Genomic DNA, 18,043 nt, shown 5'->3' with positions numbered 1-18,043 from the left:
GAATCTGTGGTATGACTTAAAGATTGCTGTACGCCAGCAGAACCGCAAAGTATTGACTTTGGGGGGGTGAATAGTTATGCACGCTCAAGTTCTGTTTTTTGGTCTTATTTTTTGTTTGTATCACCATTTTTTTATTTGTATCTTCAAAGGGGTAGGCATGTTGTGTAAATCAACAACACCCCCCCCCCCCCCAAAAAATCAATTTTAATTCCAGGTTGTAAGGCAACAAAATAGGAAAAATGCCAAGGGGTGTGAATACTTTCGCAAACCACTGTATATCAGTAATACGCTGCACTGTGAAGAAGTCATCGTGACAGAAGTTTCTTAACTGGAAACTACTACTAAATCTTGGTGGGGAAATCTACAAAAAAATTGTTTTAGATGCATGCCAGCAAAGCCACTACACAACACAACACTAAACAATACATTAATTGCACTATAATGATGAAGAACGGTGCCCACAAACGGTTAGGCCCTACATAAAGCTGTCCCAACCGCAGAGTCCCAACATCTTACCACTACTTTTTTTTATACTAGGCAAGTCAGTTAAGATCAAATTATTATTTACAATGACGGCCTAAACCGGCCAAACCCGGACGACGCTGGGCCAATTGTGCGCCACCCTATGGGACTCCAGATCACAGCTGGTTGGGACACAGCCTGGGAACGAAACAGGGTCTGTAGAGGGGCTTCTTGGACGGGCACTTCTAATGTAACTCTATGGCAGCACCCAAGGGGCTTGAATTTTCGAGCTCTAACCCTTAGACTTTGCGGTGAGGTAGTGTCCCCATGAGTAACAGAACACTGAGCCAATCACGGCACGACTAGAGAACATTACCAACCCCTACGCTCCGTATTTTCCTCTGGCTGCCCCACCACCACAGAAAGCACTGAGCTAGGCTGATACATCTGCATTTTGGAGCTGCCTTACTCAAGAAAGCAAACGTTTGTATGTGGCTTTAGTAAGTCAGTAAAAAAAACATGTTTTTACATTGTTTTCAAAATTAAATGTGACACGTACTAATGCCAAAATAACATGCAAAACGGGCAAAAACAATGGAATAAATGCTAATGAGCATTGCTCCCACCTACATTTCAAAATGCAGTACCTAATGATTGTACCTAATGCTGTGTCCGTAAGTGGGATTTTACCACATACGACTGGAAACAAGAATCTGGAACGGCCCTCCAATTGGTAACAACTAGTGTGAAACGCGTCTCTCGTCCCTGAGCTCTGACTTCTCCCATACCTACTAAGGAAATGACCTCGATAACAGCATTTACGTCAGTTAAATGTGAAAAACAAAACATTATTTATAAAAAGCAATCTATTAATATGGTTCTTTGACTATATAATTTGTTTACAAGCATGATAGCTGTACTTTTAGTGTCTGGTTGATACAGCTTGATGGCCATTAGACAATTGTCATTTCCCAACGATTTCAAAGCACGTGAAATGCATCCAACTGGTATTTACGACTGGTAAATTCCCACAAGGCTACAAATGCAGCTTTATATTTAATACATTGGGTAGAAAGATGTACCATTATACTAGATTTTCCACACATCTACCCTAGTACCATTATATTTAATACATACCGTGTGTGTACATGTGACCCTTTTTGTACACCAGGGAACGTAACTGTACTCATATATATTACAGTGTGTGTTCTTGGTGGCTCTGCCGAGATATTAATGCACTCCAAACCAAAATGTTGCAAGTTTAAATCCCGAGAGCATTTATGCACACATTGGGCTGTATCAATCAGGTCCATGCTAGCTGACGCCTGCATAGTGTTTGCTTTGGCGGTGTCAGAAGTGGAACTGAGTTACAGCCTCTCCAGGCATTAAATCAGGAAGGGGAAATTGCAATTTGCTGCACAGAGCAGCATTAACAGAAATCCCATGAAGCTTAGTTTACAAGTTGGAACACGCATGATCTGATTTATTCTGTGTCGAGTGTCTCTGAAGCAATGTTACTTTTTAGCTGGTGTTGTCAGATAATTGCACAATTATTGACTTGATTCCGGGTAACTTTAAGCAAGTGGAGAAATGTATTCTTGCGACAACAACAAATATCTGTGGCTGATCTCTGTCATGGCTACAGACCTGGAGGAAACAAGTTACTGTCTACGAGGTTGTGAGTTCAAATCCCAGGTGTGGTTATATCCCAAATGTACCGGTCAATTCCATTTACAGTAACTTCCACTCAATTCAGAAAGTAATTCAAAATTCTCCTTGAAATTGATTTTATTTGAATTTTTCTGCGTACTTATTGTTGTATATTTACTGACAAGATACAGTTCTGCTGTAGAAATATATTTAAAGATTTTTCCAATACTTGGAAAACAGTAGGTTTTAACTCACTATAAAAAAAACATGTTTTTGGAACACTTCACGTGACATTTCACATGTAAAGGAACATGTTTTTGGAACACTTCAAATCAAAGGCCCAAACCAACAGTGCGATTTTTAAGTAAAAAATAGGTATTAGGTGAACAATAGATAAGTAAAGAAATAAAAACAACAGTAAAAAGACAGTGAAAAATAACAGTAGCGAGGCTACAAACAGACACCGGTTAGTCGGGCTAATTGAGGTAGTATGTACATATACAGTGAGGGAAAAAAGTATTTGATCCCCTGCTGATTTTGTACGTTTGCCCACTGACAAAGAAATGATCAGTCTATACTTTTAATGGTAGGTTTATTTGAACAGTGAGAGACAGAATAACAACAAAATAATCCAGAAAAACGCATGTCAAAAATGCAAATCAATTTATAATATTTTTGACATGCGTTTTTCTGGATTATTTCTGAAACCTACCATATAAATTATAGACTGATCATTTCTTTGTCAGTGGGCAAACGTACAAAATCAGCAGGGGATCAAATACTTTTTTCCCTCACTGTAGGTATGGTTAAAGTGACTATGCATTTATGATAAACAGAGAGTAGCAGCAACGTAAAAGAGGGGTTGGGGGGGACAATGCAAATAGTCCGGGTAGGCCATTTGATTACCTGTTCAGGGGTCTTATGGCTTAGGGGTAAAAGCTGTTGAGAAGCCTTTTAGACCTAGACTTGGCACTCCGATACCGCTTGCCATGCAGTAGGAGAGAGAACAGTCTATGACTGGGGTGGCTGGAGTCTTTGGCAATTGTTAGGGCCTTCCTCTGACACCGTCTGGTGTAGAGGTCCTGGATGGCAGGCAGCTTAGCCCCAGTGATGTACTGGGCCGCACACACTACCCTCTGTAGTGCCTTGCGGTCGGAGGCCGAGCAGTCAGGATGCTCTCGATGCTGCAGCTGTAAAACCTTTTGAGGACCTGAGGACCCATGCCAAATATTTTTAGTTTCCTGAGGGGGAATAGGCTTTGTCGTGCCCTCTTGGTGTGTTTGGATCATTCTATTTTTTTGGTGATGTGGACACCAAGGAACTTGAAGCTCTCAACCTGCCCCACTACAGCCCAGTCGATGAGAATGGGGGTGTGCTCGATCCTCCTTTTCCTGTAGTCCACAATCATCTCCTTTGTCTTGATTATGTTGAGGGATAGGTTGTTATTCTGGCACCACCCGGCCAGGTCTCTGACCTCCTCCCTATAAACTGTCTCGTCGTTGTCGGTGATCAGGCCTACCACTGTTGTGTAGTCTGCAAACTTAATGATGGTGTTGGTGTCATGCCTGGCCGTGGGTGAACAGGGAGTACAGGAGGGGACTGACGTGAGTGCTACCGCTCTGTAGCCATTTAGGCAGGTTGCCTTTGTGTTATTGGGCACAAGGACTATGGTGGTCTGCTTGAAACATGTTGGTATTACAGACTCAATCAGGGGGACATGTTGAAAATGTCATTGAAGACACCTGCCAGTTGGTCAGCACATGCCCTGAGCACACGTCCTGGTAATCCATCTGGCCCTGCGGCCTTGTGAATGTTGACCTGTTTAAAGGTCTTACTCACGTCGGCTACGGAGTGTGATCACACAGTCGTCCTGAACAGCTGATGCTCTCATGCATGCCTCAGTGTTGCTTGCCTCGAAGCGAGCATAGAAGTGATTTAGCTCGTCTGGTAGGCTCGTGCCACTGGGCAGCTCGTGGCTGTGCCTCCCTCTGTAGTCTGTAATAGTTTGCAAGCCCTGCCACATTAGACGAGCATCGGAGCCGGTGTAGTACGATTCAATCTTGTATTCAAGCCCTGTATTGACACTTGCTTGATGGTTTGTCGGAGGGCATAGCAGGATTTCTTATACGTTTCTGGGTTAGAGTCCCGGGTTAGGGACTTCCTTAGATTTAGTGCACCAGCTGTTGTTTACAAATATGCACAGACCCCCCCCCCCTCGTCTTACCGGAGTGTGCTGTTCTATCTTGCCGGTGCAGCGTATATCCCTCTAGCCGAATATCCATATCATCATTCAGCCATAATTCTGTGAAACATAAGATGTTACAGTTTCTGATGTCCTATTGGTTGATATTTGTGATCGTACATCGTCTAATTTATTGTCCAATGATTGCCCGTTGGCAAGTAATATTGACGGTAACGGCAGCTTTCCCACTCGCCGTCTGCGGATCCTTACGAGGAACCCCGCTCTGTGTCCTCTGTACCTGCGTCTCTTTCTCTTGCCAATGACGGGATCCTGGCCTTGTCGGGTGTCTGAAGTACATCCTGTGCATTCTGCTTGTTGAAGAAAAAATCTTTGTCTAATCCGAGGTGAGTGATCGCTGTCCTGATATCCAGAAGCTCTTTTTTTGCCGTAAGATACGGTGGCAGGAACATTATGTACAAAATAAGTTACAAATAGTAAAACTGCTGCCATTTCTTCCGGTGACATGCAATTCAATGTGTTATCTCTGTTCTGCTAAAATAAGACCCCACCTCGGATTTTTACTCAAAACCTCTGGACTTTCAAAACAAAGATATAAAACAAAGAGGAGTTTCTAATCATTTTTGATGTGATCAAATGGATTACTTTGAGCTGCATTCTTCTGTGATAACGTCTAATAAAAGAGAAATATGGTGATACAGGCTCAGCTGGTTTCTTTTACCGTCTACACTGCAGAACGGCCCAAATCCGCCCTTTGATGCAGTCTGCTGTATTTGTGTGTGTGTGTGTGTATGCAGTGTACCAACTCTGTACTCACAGCCACCATAAATTATGGAGATCACTGAACACACCCGGGCTGAGAGATGAGATGGAGTTCTCACTGAGAAACCTGAGAGAGAGAGAGGGAGGGAGGAGGGAGAGGAAAGAGAGAGAGAGAGAGAGAGAGAGAGTTAATATATAAAAAAATATTACTGAACTTTATTCCTCCTACACAACAAAGACACAAACAGACAATCAGATGAGAAACATCCTCCTTTCTCCTCCCTCCTCCCACCTAGTTTCCAGGCTGTATCCCAACCAGCTGTGATTGAGAGTCCCATAGGGCTGCGCACAATTGGCCTAGCATCGGCCGGGGTAGGCAGTCATTGTAAATAAGAATTTGTTCTTTACTGATTTGCCGAGTTAAATAAATGTTAAATAAAAAATAAATGACAAAAAAATCATCCTCCCTACTTACTCCTCGCTCCTTTCTTTCCCTCCTTTCTCCCGTCTCCTTCCTTCCTCCCCCTCCTCCTTCCTCCCTCCTTTCTCCTTACTCTTCCCTCCTTCTTCCTCCTGCCTCCTCCTTCCTTTCCTCTCCCTCCTCCCTCCTCCCTCCTTTCTCCCCCCTCTTCCCTCCTTCCTCCTCCCTCCTTTCTCCTTCCTCCTCCTTCCTTTCTCCTTCCTCCTCCTTCCTTTCTCCTTCCTCCTCCTTCCTTCCCTCCCCCTCCTCCTTTCCCTCCCCCTCTTCCCTCCCTCCTCCTCCTCCCTCCTTTCTCCTTCCTCCTCCTTCCTTTCTCCTTCCTCCTCCTTCCTTTCTCCTTCCTCCTCCTTCCTTTCTCCTTCCTCCTTTCTCCTTCCCTTTTCAAAAATAGTGAGTCAGCCCTTAGTAGCTCATCATTTTTATCTTCATCCAAAATGATACAATTTTAGCACAATGTTAATTCACACAGCATTCAGCAATCAAACTGCCTTGAATAAAGGATCTGATGATTGGACAGGGTATCTTTAAAACTTTCACCCTGGTCAAAAATAATGCACTATACAGGTAATCAATCAAACTGCCTTGAATAAACGATCTGATGATTGGACAGGGTATCTTTAAAACTTTCACCCTGGTCAAAAATAATGCACTATACAGGTAATCAATCAAACTGCCTTGAATAAACGATCTGATGATTGGACAGGGTATCTTTAAAACTTTCACCCTGGTCAAAAATAATGCACTATACAGGTAATCAATCAAACTGCCTTGAATAAACGATCTGATGATTGGACAGGGTATCTTTAAAACTTTCACCCTGGTCAAAAATAATGCACTATACAGGTAATCAATCAAACTGCCTTGAATAAACGATCTGATGATTGGACAGGGTATCTTTAAAACTTTCACCCTGGTATCTTTAAAACTTTCACCCTGGTCAAAAATAATGCACTATACAGGTAATCAATCAAACTGCCTTGAATAAACGATCTGATGATTGGACAGGGTATCTTTAAAACTTTCACCCTGGTCAAAAATAATGCACTATACAGGTAATCAATCAAACTGCCTTGAATAAACGATCTGATGATTGGACAGGGTATCTTTAAAACTTTCAATCAAACTGCCTTGAATAAAGGATCCTGGTCAAAAATAATGCACTATACAGGTAATCAATCAAACTGCCTTGAATAAAGGATCTGATGATTGGACAGGGTATCTTTAAAACTTTCACCCTGGTCAAAAATAATGCACTATACAGGTAATCAATCAAACTGCCTTGAATAAACGATCTGATGATTGGACAGGGTATCTTTAAAACTTTCACCCTGGTCAAAAATAATGCACTATACAGGTAATCAATCAAACTGCCTTGAATAAACGATCTGATGATTGGACAGGGTATCTTTAAAACTTTCACCCTGGTCAAAAATAATGCACTATACAGGTAATCAATCAAACTGCCTTGAATAAACGATCTGATGATTGGACAGGGTATCTTTAAAACTTTCACCCTGGTCAAAAATAATGCACTATACAGGTAATCAATCAAACTGCCTTGAATAAACGATCTGATGATTGGACAGGGTATCTTTAAAACTTTCACCCTGGTCAAAAATAATGCACTATACAGGTAATCAATCAAACTGCCTTGAATAAACGATCTGATGATTGGACAGGGTATCTTTAAAACTTTCACCCTGGTCAAAAATAATGCACTATACAGGTAATCAATCAAACTGCCTTGAATAAACGATCTGATGATTGGACAGGGTATCTTTAAAACTTTCACCCTGGTCAAAAATAATGCACTATACAGGTAATCAATCAAACTGCCTTGAATAAACGATCTGATGATTGGAATCAATCAGGGTATCTTTAAAACTTTCACCCTGGTCAAAAATAATGCACTATACAGGTAATCAATCAAACTGCCTTCAATCAAACTGCCTTGAATAAACGATCTGATGATTGGACAGGGTATCTTTAAAACTTTCACCCTGGTCAAAAATAATGCACTATACAGGTAATCAATCAAACTGCCTTGAATAAACGATCTGATGATTGGACAGGGTATCTTTAAAACTTTCACCCTGGTCAAAAATAATGCACTATACAGGTAATCAATCAAACTGCCTTGAATAAACGATCTGATGATTGGACAGGGTATCTTTAAAACTTTCACCCTGGTCAAAAATAATGCACTATACAGGTAATCAATCAAACTGCCTTGAATAAACGATCTGATGATTGGACAGGGTATCTTTAAAACTTTCACCCTGGTCAAAAATAATGCACTATACAGGTAATCAATCAAACTGCCTTGAATAAACGATCTGATGATTGGACAGGGTATCTTTAAAACTTTCACCCTGGTCAAAAATAATGCAATCAAACTAATAAGGTAATCAATCAAACTGCCTTGAATAAACGATCTGATGATTGGACAGGGTATCTTTAAAACTTTCACCCTGGTCAAAAATAATGCACTATACAGGTAATCAATCAAACTGCCTTGAATAAACGATCTGATGATTGGACAGGGTATCTTTAAAACTTTCACCCTGGTCAAAAATAATGCACTATACAGGTAATCAATCAAACTGCCTTGAATAAACGATCTGATGATTGGACAGGGTATCTTTAAAACTTTCACCCTGGTCAAAAATAATGCACTATACAGGTAATCAATCAAACTGCCTTGAATAAACGATCTGATGATTGGACAGGGTATCTTTAAAACTTTCACCCTGGTCAAAAATAATGCACTATACAGGTAATCAATCAAACTGCCTTGAATAAACGATCTGATGATTGGACAGGGTATCTTTAAAACTTTCACCCTGGTCAAAAATAATGCACTATACAGGTAATCAATCAAACTGCCTTGAATAAACGATCTGATGATTGGACAGGGTATCTTTAAAACTTTCACCCTGGTCAAAAATAATGCACTATACAGGTAATCAATCAAACTGCCTTGAATAAACGATCTGATGATTGGACAGGGTATCTTTAAAACTTTCACCCTGGTCAAAAATAATGCACTATACAGGTAATCAATCAAACTGCCTTGAATAAACGATCTGATGATTGGACAGGGTATCTTTAAAACTTTCACCCTGGTCAAAAATAATGCACTATACAGGTAATTGGGTGCATTACTGTATTTACAACCTATAGGTTACAGCTGACATACAGTCTGGTTTAAGCAGTGGGGATATAACATTTTATTTTAATTTGAATTTGAATTTAATCTTTCCAATAATTGTTTATGATTTTCTGATTTAATCTCTTCCGTGTGTGTTGGGAAATTAAAGCAAAAAAATATATAATAATCAGAATTTTTCTTTGGCAGTCTCTCAGTATAAAAATCTAGTTAGCTCAGACAGTCGTTGGCTAGGCCTTCAGAAGCTGTACAGAAGGTCGCATGCCATTCAACTGTATTAGGGCATATTATGGAGTGACAGTGGAATGAACCAATCACATTTTCACTTACAATAGGTGGGACCGTTTAAAAAAAAATACATATAAATACACTGCTCAAAAAAATAAAGGGAACACTAAAATAACACATCCTAGATCTGAATGAATTAAATATTATTTTTAAATACTTTTTTCTTTACATAGTTGAATGTGCTGACAACAAAATAACACAAAAATTATCAATGGAAATCAAATTTATCAACCCATGGAGGTCTGGATTTGGAGTCACACTCAAAATTAAAGTGGAAAACCACACTACAGGCTGATCCAACTTTGATGTAATGTCCTTAAAACAAGTCAAAATGAGGCTCAGTAGTGTGTGTGGCCTCCACGTGCCTGTATGACCTCCCTACAACGCCTGGGCATGCTCCTGATGGCGGATGGTCTCCTGAGGGATCTCCTCCCAGACTTGGGCTAAAGCATCCGCCAACTCCTGGACAGTCTGTGGTGCAACGTGGCGTTGGTGGATGGAGCGAGACATGATGTCCCAGATGTGCTCAATTGGATTCAGGTCTGGGGAACGGGCGGGCCAGTCCATAGCATCAATGCCTTCCTCTTGCAGGAACTGCTGACACACTCCAGCCACATGAGGTCTAGCATTGTCTTGCATTAGGAGGAACCCAGGGCCAACCGCACCAGCATATGGTCTCACAAGGGGTCTGAGGATCTCATCTCGGTACCTAATGGCAGTCAGGCTACCTCTGGCGAGCACATGGAGGGCTGTGCAGCAGAACGTTCTCCACGGCGTCTCCAGACTCTGTCACGTCTGTCACATGTGCTCAGTGTGAACCTGCTTTCATCTGTGAAGAGCACAGGGCGCCAGTGGTGAATTTGCCAATCTTGGTGTTCTCTGGCAAATGCCAAACGTCCTGCACGGTGTTGGGCTGTAAGCACAACCCCCACCTGTGGATGTCGGGCCCTCATACCACCCTCATGGAGTCTGTTTCTGACCGTTTGAGCAGACACATGCACATTTGTGGCCTGCTGGAGGTCATTTTGCAGGGCTCTGGCAGTGCTCCTCCTGCTCCTCCTTGCACAAAGGCGGAGGTAGCGTTCCTGCTGCTGGATTGTTGCCCTCCTACGGCCTCCTCCACATCTCCTGATGGACTGGCCTGTCTCCTGGTAGCGCCTCCATGCTCTGGACACTACGCTGACAGACACAGCAAACCTTCTTGCCACAGCTTGCATTGATGTGCCATCCCGGATGAGCTGCACTACCTGAGCCACTTGTGTGGTTTGTAGACTCCGTCTCATGCTACCACTAGAGTGAAAGCACCGCTAGCATTCAAAAGTGACCAAAACATCAGCCAGGAAGCATAGGAACTGAGAAGTGGTCTGTGGTCACCACCTGCAGAACCACTCCTTTATTGGGGGTGTTTTGCTAATTGCCTATCATTTCCACCTGTTGTCTATTCCATTTGCACAACAGCATGTGAAATGTATTGTCAATCAGTGTTGCTTCCTAAGTGGACAGTTTGATTTCACAGAAGTGTGATTGACTTGGAGTTACATTGTGTTGTTTAAGTGTTCCCTTTATTTTTTTGAGCAGTGTATTTACACTTGGGTCCTGTTTCAGTAATAATGACATCAGACCTTATTGTTGAGTATCTGATAATCTACCATTTTTAAAGGAATAAATAATAATAATAATAATAAAGTTAAAACCTGCTAGGAACAGTCCTCTGAGTACATAAACAAATGTTTGGTGTACCTGGTATGCCATCCTGCCCCTGAGTTTTCCCGGAATTAAAGGCTTTAATTTAATCAAGAATTTCCTCCTATGTAATTTTGCCTTGAGTCTGAGTCTGTTAATGTTACAATATTAATAGTGAAACAATCCTTACAATTAACGTTGGTCAGTGGAGATGGAGGAGACTGAAATGAAAAGCTATGCTTAATTAAAGTACTTTGCTTCCTCTTTCAACAAATTGTTTGGTAAATCATCGGTGACGCTGTCATTTGTGACAAGTTTCAGTCAATTATTTTTGGTAGCACTACCGTTCAAAAGTTTGGGGTCACTTAGAAATGTCCTTGTTTTTGAAAGAAAAGCACATTTTTTGTCCATTAAAATAACATCAAATTGATCAGAAATACAGTGTAGACATTGTTACTGTGGAAAATGAATGTTGTAACTGGAAACGGATGATTTTAATGGAATATCTACATAGGCATACAGAGGCCCATTATCAACAAACATCACTCCTGTTTTCCAAAGACACGTTGTGTTAACCAATCCATGTTTGACATTTTAAAAGGCAAATTTATCATTAGAAAACTCTTTTGCAATTATGTTAGCACTACTGAAGACTGTAGTCCTGATTAAAGAAGCAATAAAACTGTCCTTCTTTAAACCAGTTGAGTATCTGGAGCATCAGCATTTGTGGGTTCGATTACAGGCTCAAAATGGCCAGAAACAAAGACCTTTCTTCTGAAACTCGTCAGTCTATTCTTGTTCTGAGAAAGGAAGGCTATTCCATGCGAGAAACTGCCAAGAAACTGAAAATATCGTACAACGCTGTGTACTACTCCCTTCACAGAACAACGCAAACTGGCTCTAACCATAATAGAGAGAGGTGCGAGGCCCCGGTGCACAACTGAGCAAGAGGACAAGTACATTAGAGTGTCTAGTTTGAGAAACTGATGCCTCATAAGTCCTCAACTGGCAGCTTCCTTAAATAGTACCTGCAAAACACCTGTCTCAACATCAACAGTGAAGAGGCGACTCCGGGATGCTGGCCTTCTGGCCTGAGTTCCTCTGTTCAGTGTCTGTGTTCTTTTGCCCATCTTAATCTTTTCTTTTTATTGGCCAGTCTGAGATATGGCTTTTTCTTTACAACTCTGCCTAGAAGGCCAGCATCCCGGAGTCGCCTCTTCACTTTTGACGTTGAGACTGGTGTTTTCAAAAACAATGACATTTCTAAGTGACCCCAAACTTTTGAACGGTAGTGTATATTTGGGGGAAGAGAGAGAGAGAGAGAGAGAGAGAGAGAGAGAGAGAGAGAGAATATACAAAAATATTACTGAACATTATTCCTCCTACACAACAAAGACACAAACAGATAATCAGATGAGAAACATCTTCCTCTCTCTTCCCAGCGTAGTCCGAGTTAGAGTTTGGCCGGGGTAGGCCGTCGTTGTAAATATACATTTGTTATTAATTGACTTAACTGACCTAGGTAAATGAAGGATAAAGGCAGGAGACATGTCACTACTGACTGAGAATGTATTTACAAGCAGAAAACCCAGTTTTCCCACACTCGAGGTAGCCCTTGTTGTGGTCTGTGTGACAATGGCTGCAGCAGCAGGTGTTATCCAGGAGGATGTGGAGGCTAATTTGTTACCACGGCCCTTTTGAAGACTACATTCCAACGATACATTAAATGTCGTAGAGAGGGGAAGGCCAACGCCAGCACTGCCAGGATTAGTGCAACAAGGAATAAGTTTTGAAAGACATTTTCAAGCTAACAATTATGAGCGCTATCCGTGGATGACTGGGTGTGAGCAAGCCAAGAAGCTGTGCTTGGATAGTCTGCTCTTCAACACCGACAAGCAGTCAACCTGGGCCAGTAAAAAAAAACCTGCCTCTAACCCTATTACAGGGGCTGAGTCACTGGCTTACTGGTGCTCTTTCATGCCATCCCTAGGAGGGGTGTGCCACTTGAGTGGGTTGGCGCCCCACCTTTGGTTGTGCCGTCGCGGAGATCTTGTGGGCTATACTCAGCCTTGTCTCAGGATAGTAAGTTGGTGGTTGAAGATATCCCTCTAGTGGTGTGGGGGCTGTGCTTTGGCAAAGTGGGTGGGGTTATATCCTGTATATCCTATTTCTCCTGTCTTATCCGGTGTCCTGTGTGAATTTAAGTATGCTTTCTCTGATTCGCTCTCTCTTTCTCTCTTTCTTTCTTTCTATCCTTCTTTCTATCCTTCTTTCTTTCTAAGTGACTGTTTCTCACACCGGAGACCCGAGTTCATAACTGGGTCCTGACACAGTCCCAGACCTGCTGTTATCAACCCTCTATCAACACTCTAGAGACAGCAGGAGCGGTAGAGATACTCTGAATGATCGGCTATGAAAAGCCAACTGACATTTACTCCTGAGGTGCTGACCTGTTCCACCCTTGACAACCACTGTGATTATTATTATTTGACCCTGCTGGTCATCTATGAACATTTGAACATCTTGGCCATGTTCTGTTATCTCCACCCGGCACAGCCAGAAGAGGACCGGCCACCCCTCATAGCCTGGTTTCTTCCTAGGTTCTGGCCTTTCTAGGGAGTTTTTCCTAGCCACCGTGCTTCTATACCTGCATTGCTTGCTGTTTGGGGTTTTAGGTTGGGCTTCTGTACAGCACTTTGAAATATCAGCTGATGTAAGAAGGGCTTTATAAATAAATTTGACTTGACAGATGTTTGAAGCCAAATGCTTGATTTTCGGGCCTAGTATGACAGCTCCTTGAACTGTCATCTTGCTACAGCAACCGTGTTCATCGGCACTTCCAGAATGACCTGATCCATGATTGATGAGATAACAGACATTAGCATTGTAGCTACCGACAGTGGTGTGAAAGAGAGATTTTTCAAATATGGTGGATTTATTAGACTCTTTAAAAGGTAGACGTTCCAAAGGTTAGTGGCTTGTTGCTATATGTAAACATTAAAGGGTAAATACAATTTAAAAAGTCAGGAGATGCTAAATGTGTTTATGTTCATTAACGGTCAATTACCGTGAGATCGGCAGTTATTTGCTTGACAATCACCGGCTGACGAAATCTCTTGACCCCCACAGCCCGAGGCGAATTTGATATATTGGAAATTATTTCCTCACCGTAGCTACTGGCTTTTTGTAACTTTACACACAATTCCTAACTTTATGAATCTCACTGCTGCCAATTATGCTTTTGGTTAAGGCCCGGTCCTCAGAGGACGTTGTTGGTGAAGGGATAAAAGTTGCACAAGGTTTGTATCTCTGTCTCTCTCTCTTTCTATCTTTATCTCCCTCTCTCTTTTTCTCTCTCCGTCTCTCTCCTCTCTCTTCTTAACAAACCATTCACTCTGTGAGCTAACTTGTAACAAATAAAGAAGTACTGTCACTTTTAACATGGTCAATTCATAAGCAAGAATCAAAATAAAATAGAAAATAATATTTTTTCATATGAAGAAGGTTTCTATTGCTTATTTATTTTTACCTTTATTTAACCAGGCAAGTCAGTTAAGAACACATTCTTATTTTCAATGACGGCCTGGGAACTGCCTGTTCAGGGGTAGAACGACAGATTTGTACCTTGTCAGCTCGGGGGTTTGAACTCACAACCTTCCAGTTACTAGTCCAACGCTCTAACCACTAGGCTACCCTGCCGCCTCTACACTCTAACCACTAGACTACCCTGCCGCCTCTACACTCTAACCACTAGGCTACCCTGCCGCCTCTACACTCTAACCACTAGGCTACCCTGCCGCCTCTACACTCTAACCACTAGGCTACCCTGCCGCCTCTACACTCTAACCACTAGGCTACCCTGCCGCCTCTACACTCTAACCACTAGGCTACCCTGCCGCCTCTACACTCTAACCACTAGGCTACCCTGCCGCCTCTACACTCTAACCACTAGGCTACCCTGCCGCCTCTACACTCTAACCACTAGGCTACCCTGCCGCCTCTACACTCTAACCACTAGGCTACCCTGCCGCCTCTACACTCTAACCACTAGGCTACCCTGCCGCCTCTACACTCTAACCACTAGGCTACCCTGCCGCCTCTACACTCTAACCACTAGGCTACCCTGCCGCCTCTACACTCTAACCACTAGGCTACCCTGCCGCCTCTACACTCTAACCACTAGGCTACCCTGCCGCCTCTACACTCTAACCACTAGGCTACCCTGCCGCCTCTACACTCTAACCACTAGGCTACCCTGCCGCCTCTACACTCTAACCACTAGGCTACCCTGCCGCCTCTACACTCTAACCACTAGGCTACCCTGCCGCCTCTACACTCTAACCACTAGGCTACCCTGCCGCCTCTACACTCTAACCACTAGGCTACCCTGCCGCCTCTACACTCTAACCACTAGGCTACCCTGCCGCCTCTACACTCTAACCACTAGGCTACCCTGCCGCCTCTACACTCTAACCACTAGGCTACCCTGCCGCCTCTACACTCTAACCACTAGGCTACCTGCCGCCTCTACACTCTAACCACTAGGCTACCCTGCCGCCTCTACACTCTAACCACTAGGCTACCCTGCCGCCTCTACACTCTAACCACTAGGCTACCTGCCGCCTCTACACTCTAACCACTAGGCTACCCTGCCGCCTCTACACTCTAACCACTAGGCTACCCTGCCGCCTCTACACTCTAACCACTAGGCTACCCTGCCGCCTCTACACTCTAACCACTAGGCTACCCTGCCGCCTCTACACTCTAACCACTAGGCTACCCTGCCGCCTCTACACTCTAACCACTAGGCTACCCTGCCACCTCTACACTCTAACCACTAGGCTACCCTGCCGCCTCTACACTCTAACCACTAGGCTACCCTGCCGCCTCTACACTCTAACCACTAGGCTACCTGCCGCCTCTACACTCTAACCACTAGGCTACCCTGCCGCCTCTACACTCTAACCACTAGGCTACCCTGCCGCCTCTACACTCTAACCACTAGGCTACCCTGCCGCCTCTACACTCTAACCACTAGGCTACCCTGCCGCCTCTACACTCTAACCACTAGGCTACCCTGCCGCCTCTACACTCTAACCACTAGGCTACCCTGCCGCCTCTACACTCTAACCACTAGGCTACCCTGCCGCCTCTACACTCTAACCACTAGGCTACCCTGCCACCTCTACACTCTAACCACTAGGCTACCCTGCCACCTCTACACTCTAACCACTAGGCTACCCTGCCGCTGCATAACTGATTGGAGTGAAAAACAGCTGTTATAACGGGTTCAATTTTGTGAGTTCATAAATAACTTTCGTAGTATTATGAACTTTGAAACATCTGGTTCCTAGTAGGCTACAAAATTAAAGAAGGGCTGTTTCTCTGAACCTCAGGCAGTAGGCTCAAGTAAGCTTGTTCCTCTCCCCAGTCAGAGAGTAGACTGCCTGTCTCCCAGACTGACCAGCAGCAGCAGCAGCAACCTATTCTCCTTATTTATGTTAAGAAAACAAATGTGAAGGCCAAAATTGTGGGCGGAAAGCACTCATCATGCTATGGACCCTAATAATCACCCGGAGAATACTTCCAGAACCAACATTATATTTATATCTACTGTAGTCTTTATGGATAGAGATGCATGTGACAGTGCACAGCATTGAGCTGGTTTATTTCTCCTTTACACATTTTTTCGTCTTGATTTCAATATGGAAGGAAAACCAGGTACTGACGTTTGTATGTACTGTAAAAGGTGAAGACAACGTATTCTCATACCCTATGTTGTGTAGCATAGTAGCAGTTCATTCAATTGAGGGAGGTAAGGAGGCATGGGGGGGGATAGGATGTTCCCCCCCATGATGAAAGGGGATCATGACTGAAAACGTTTGGGAAGTACTAGCTAATGATTAGCACAAAAACATATTGGCATATTTATTTATAGCCACTTTGCTGCATCTGTCGGGCTACAGGTGATCATGTGTCACGTTCTGACCTTAATTTCCTTTGTTTTGTCTTTATTTAGTATGGTGAGTTGGGGTGGGCAGTCTATGTGTGTTTTTCTATGTTGGGGTTTTGAGTTCAGCCTAGTATGGTTCTCAATCAGAGGCAGGTGTCGTTAGTTGTCTCTGATTGAGAATCATACTTAGGTAGCCTGGGTTTCACTTTTGAGTGGTGGGTGTTTGTTTCCGTGTGAGTGTTTTGGGCCACACGGTACTGTTTCGAAATTTTGTTCAGGTTCACGTTTATTGTTTTGTATTTCATAGTGTTCAGTTTATGTCTTAAAATAAACGTTATGGACACTTACCACGCTGTGCATTGGTCCTCCGATCCTTCGCGCTTCTCCTCCTCAGACGAGGTTCGTTACATCACGCGTATTGCTAAATAACACACCAGCCTGATAATATGGACCAATATGTTATCGAAAGGAGTGGAACATTTTATTTTAACGGAGTCACCATCATTTTATTTTCATACGTTTTGGAGTAGAAAAGTCACGAGGGCTGCGTTCAATCCGAAAAAGAAAAGTTTGCCTGAGCGCTGCCACCACCATTAATAAACAAGCGATAATGGCCAAATGATTCACAGTGTCTTTAAAACCAGCCAAGAACAAATGTAAAAAACAAAAAAAACAATGTGTAGCATATTCAGAACCGTATAGAACAGAACCGCCTATTGGTTTATTGGTTTTTACTCTCCTAAAACAATAATAGTCCACCTCACGGTTCATCTTTAGTCAGTGATTTGTGGGTAAATGCATCAGGGCATTGTATGTATGTAGGTCTAGGTGTCCTCTGTATAATGGATAAGAAGCTTAAGCCCTAGAGAGACTGAGAGAATGCCGGAGAAATGTTCCCGACACTGATATCTTTATCCCTGTCAGAAAGGCTACTACTGACATGCAGTTATAGGCGTTCAGAACAAAAGCTAATTCGTACATTTCTCAATCAGAATATTGTTTTGATAAAGATAAGCATTATATTGTTAGATTAAAGAAGTAACTCTGGTAGGTCTAAAACATTCTTCATTACCTCAAGTTCAACTGTAGGAGTCAGTTGGAGTGGGGGTGGTGCACTGCCTTCATAGGCCTGCAGCAGCTAAGTTCAACTGTAGGAGTCAGTTGGAGTGGGGGTGTGTACTGCCTTCATAGGCCTGCAGCAGCTAAGTTCAACTGTAGGAGTCAGTTGGAGCGAGGGTGCACTGCCTTCATAGGCCTGCAGCAGCTAAGTTCAACTGTAGGAGTCAGTTGGAGCGAGGGTACGCACTGCCTTCATAGGCCTGCAGCAGCTAAGTTCAACTGTAGGAGTCAGTTGGAGCGAGGGTACGCACTGCCTTCATAGGCCTGCAGCAGCTA

At 43.2% G+C, this 18,043-nt stretch overlaps 1 protein-coding gene across 1 annotated transcript in view; it reads right to left on the bottom strand.

The window, feature by feature from the left end:
* Nucleotides 1–18,043, bottom strand: part of LOC115117438 (relaxin receptor 2-like) — a 244,117-nt gene that overhangs the window by 124,530 nt on the left and 101,544 nt on the right. Inside the window, exon 7 of the mRNA XM_065004938.1 lies at nt 5,130–5,201. Coding sequence (XP_064861010.1) covers nt 5,130–5,201 — 72 coding nt within the window. The remainder of the gene's footprint in view (nt 1–5,129; nt 5,202–18,043) is intronic.

This window comes from Oncorhynchus nerka, linkage group LG19 (assembly GCF_034236695.1).
Source record: "Oncorhynchus nerka isolate Pitt River linkage group LG19, Oner_Uvic_2.0, whole genome shotgun sequence".
In the NCBI taxonomy this organism is placed as follows: domain Eukaryota; kingdom Metazoa; phylum Chordata; class Actinopteri; order Salmoniformes; family Salmonidae; genus Oncorhynchus; species Oncorhynchus nerka.
The sequence above is the reverse complement of the archived record's forward strand: the minus strand, read 5'-3'. Positions and strand labels throughout refer to the sequence as shown.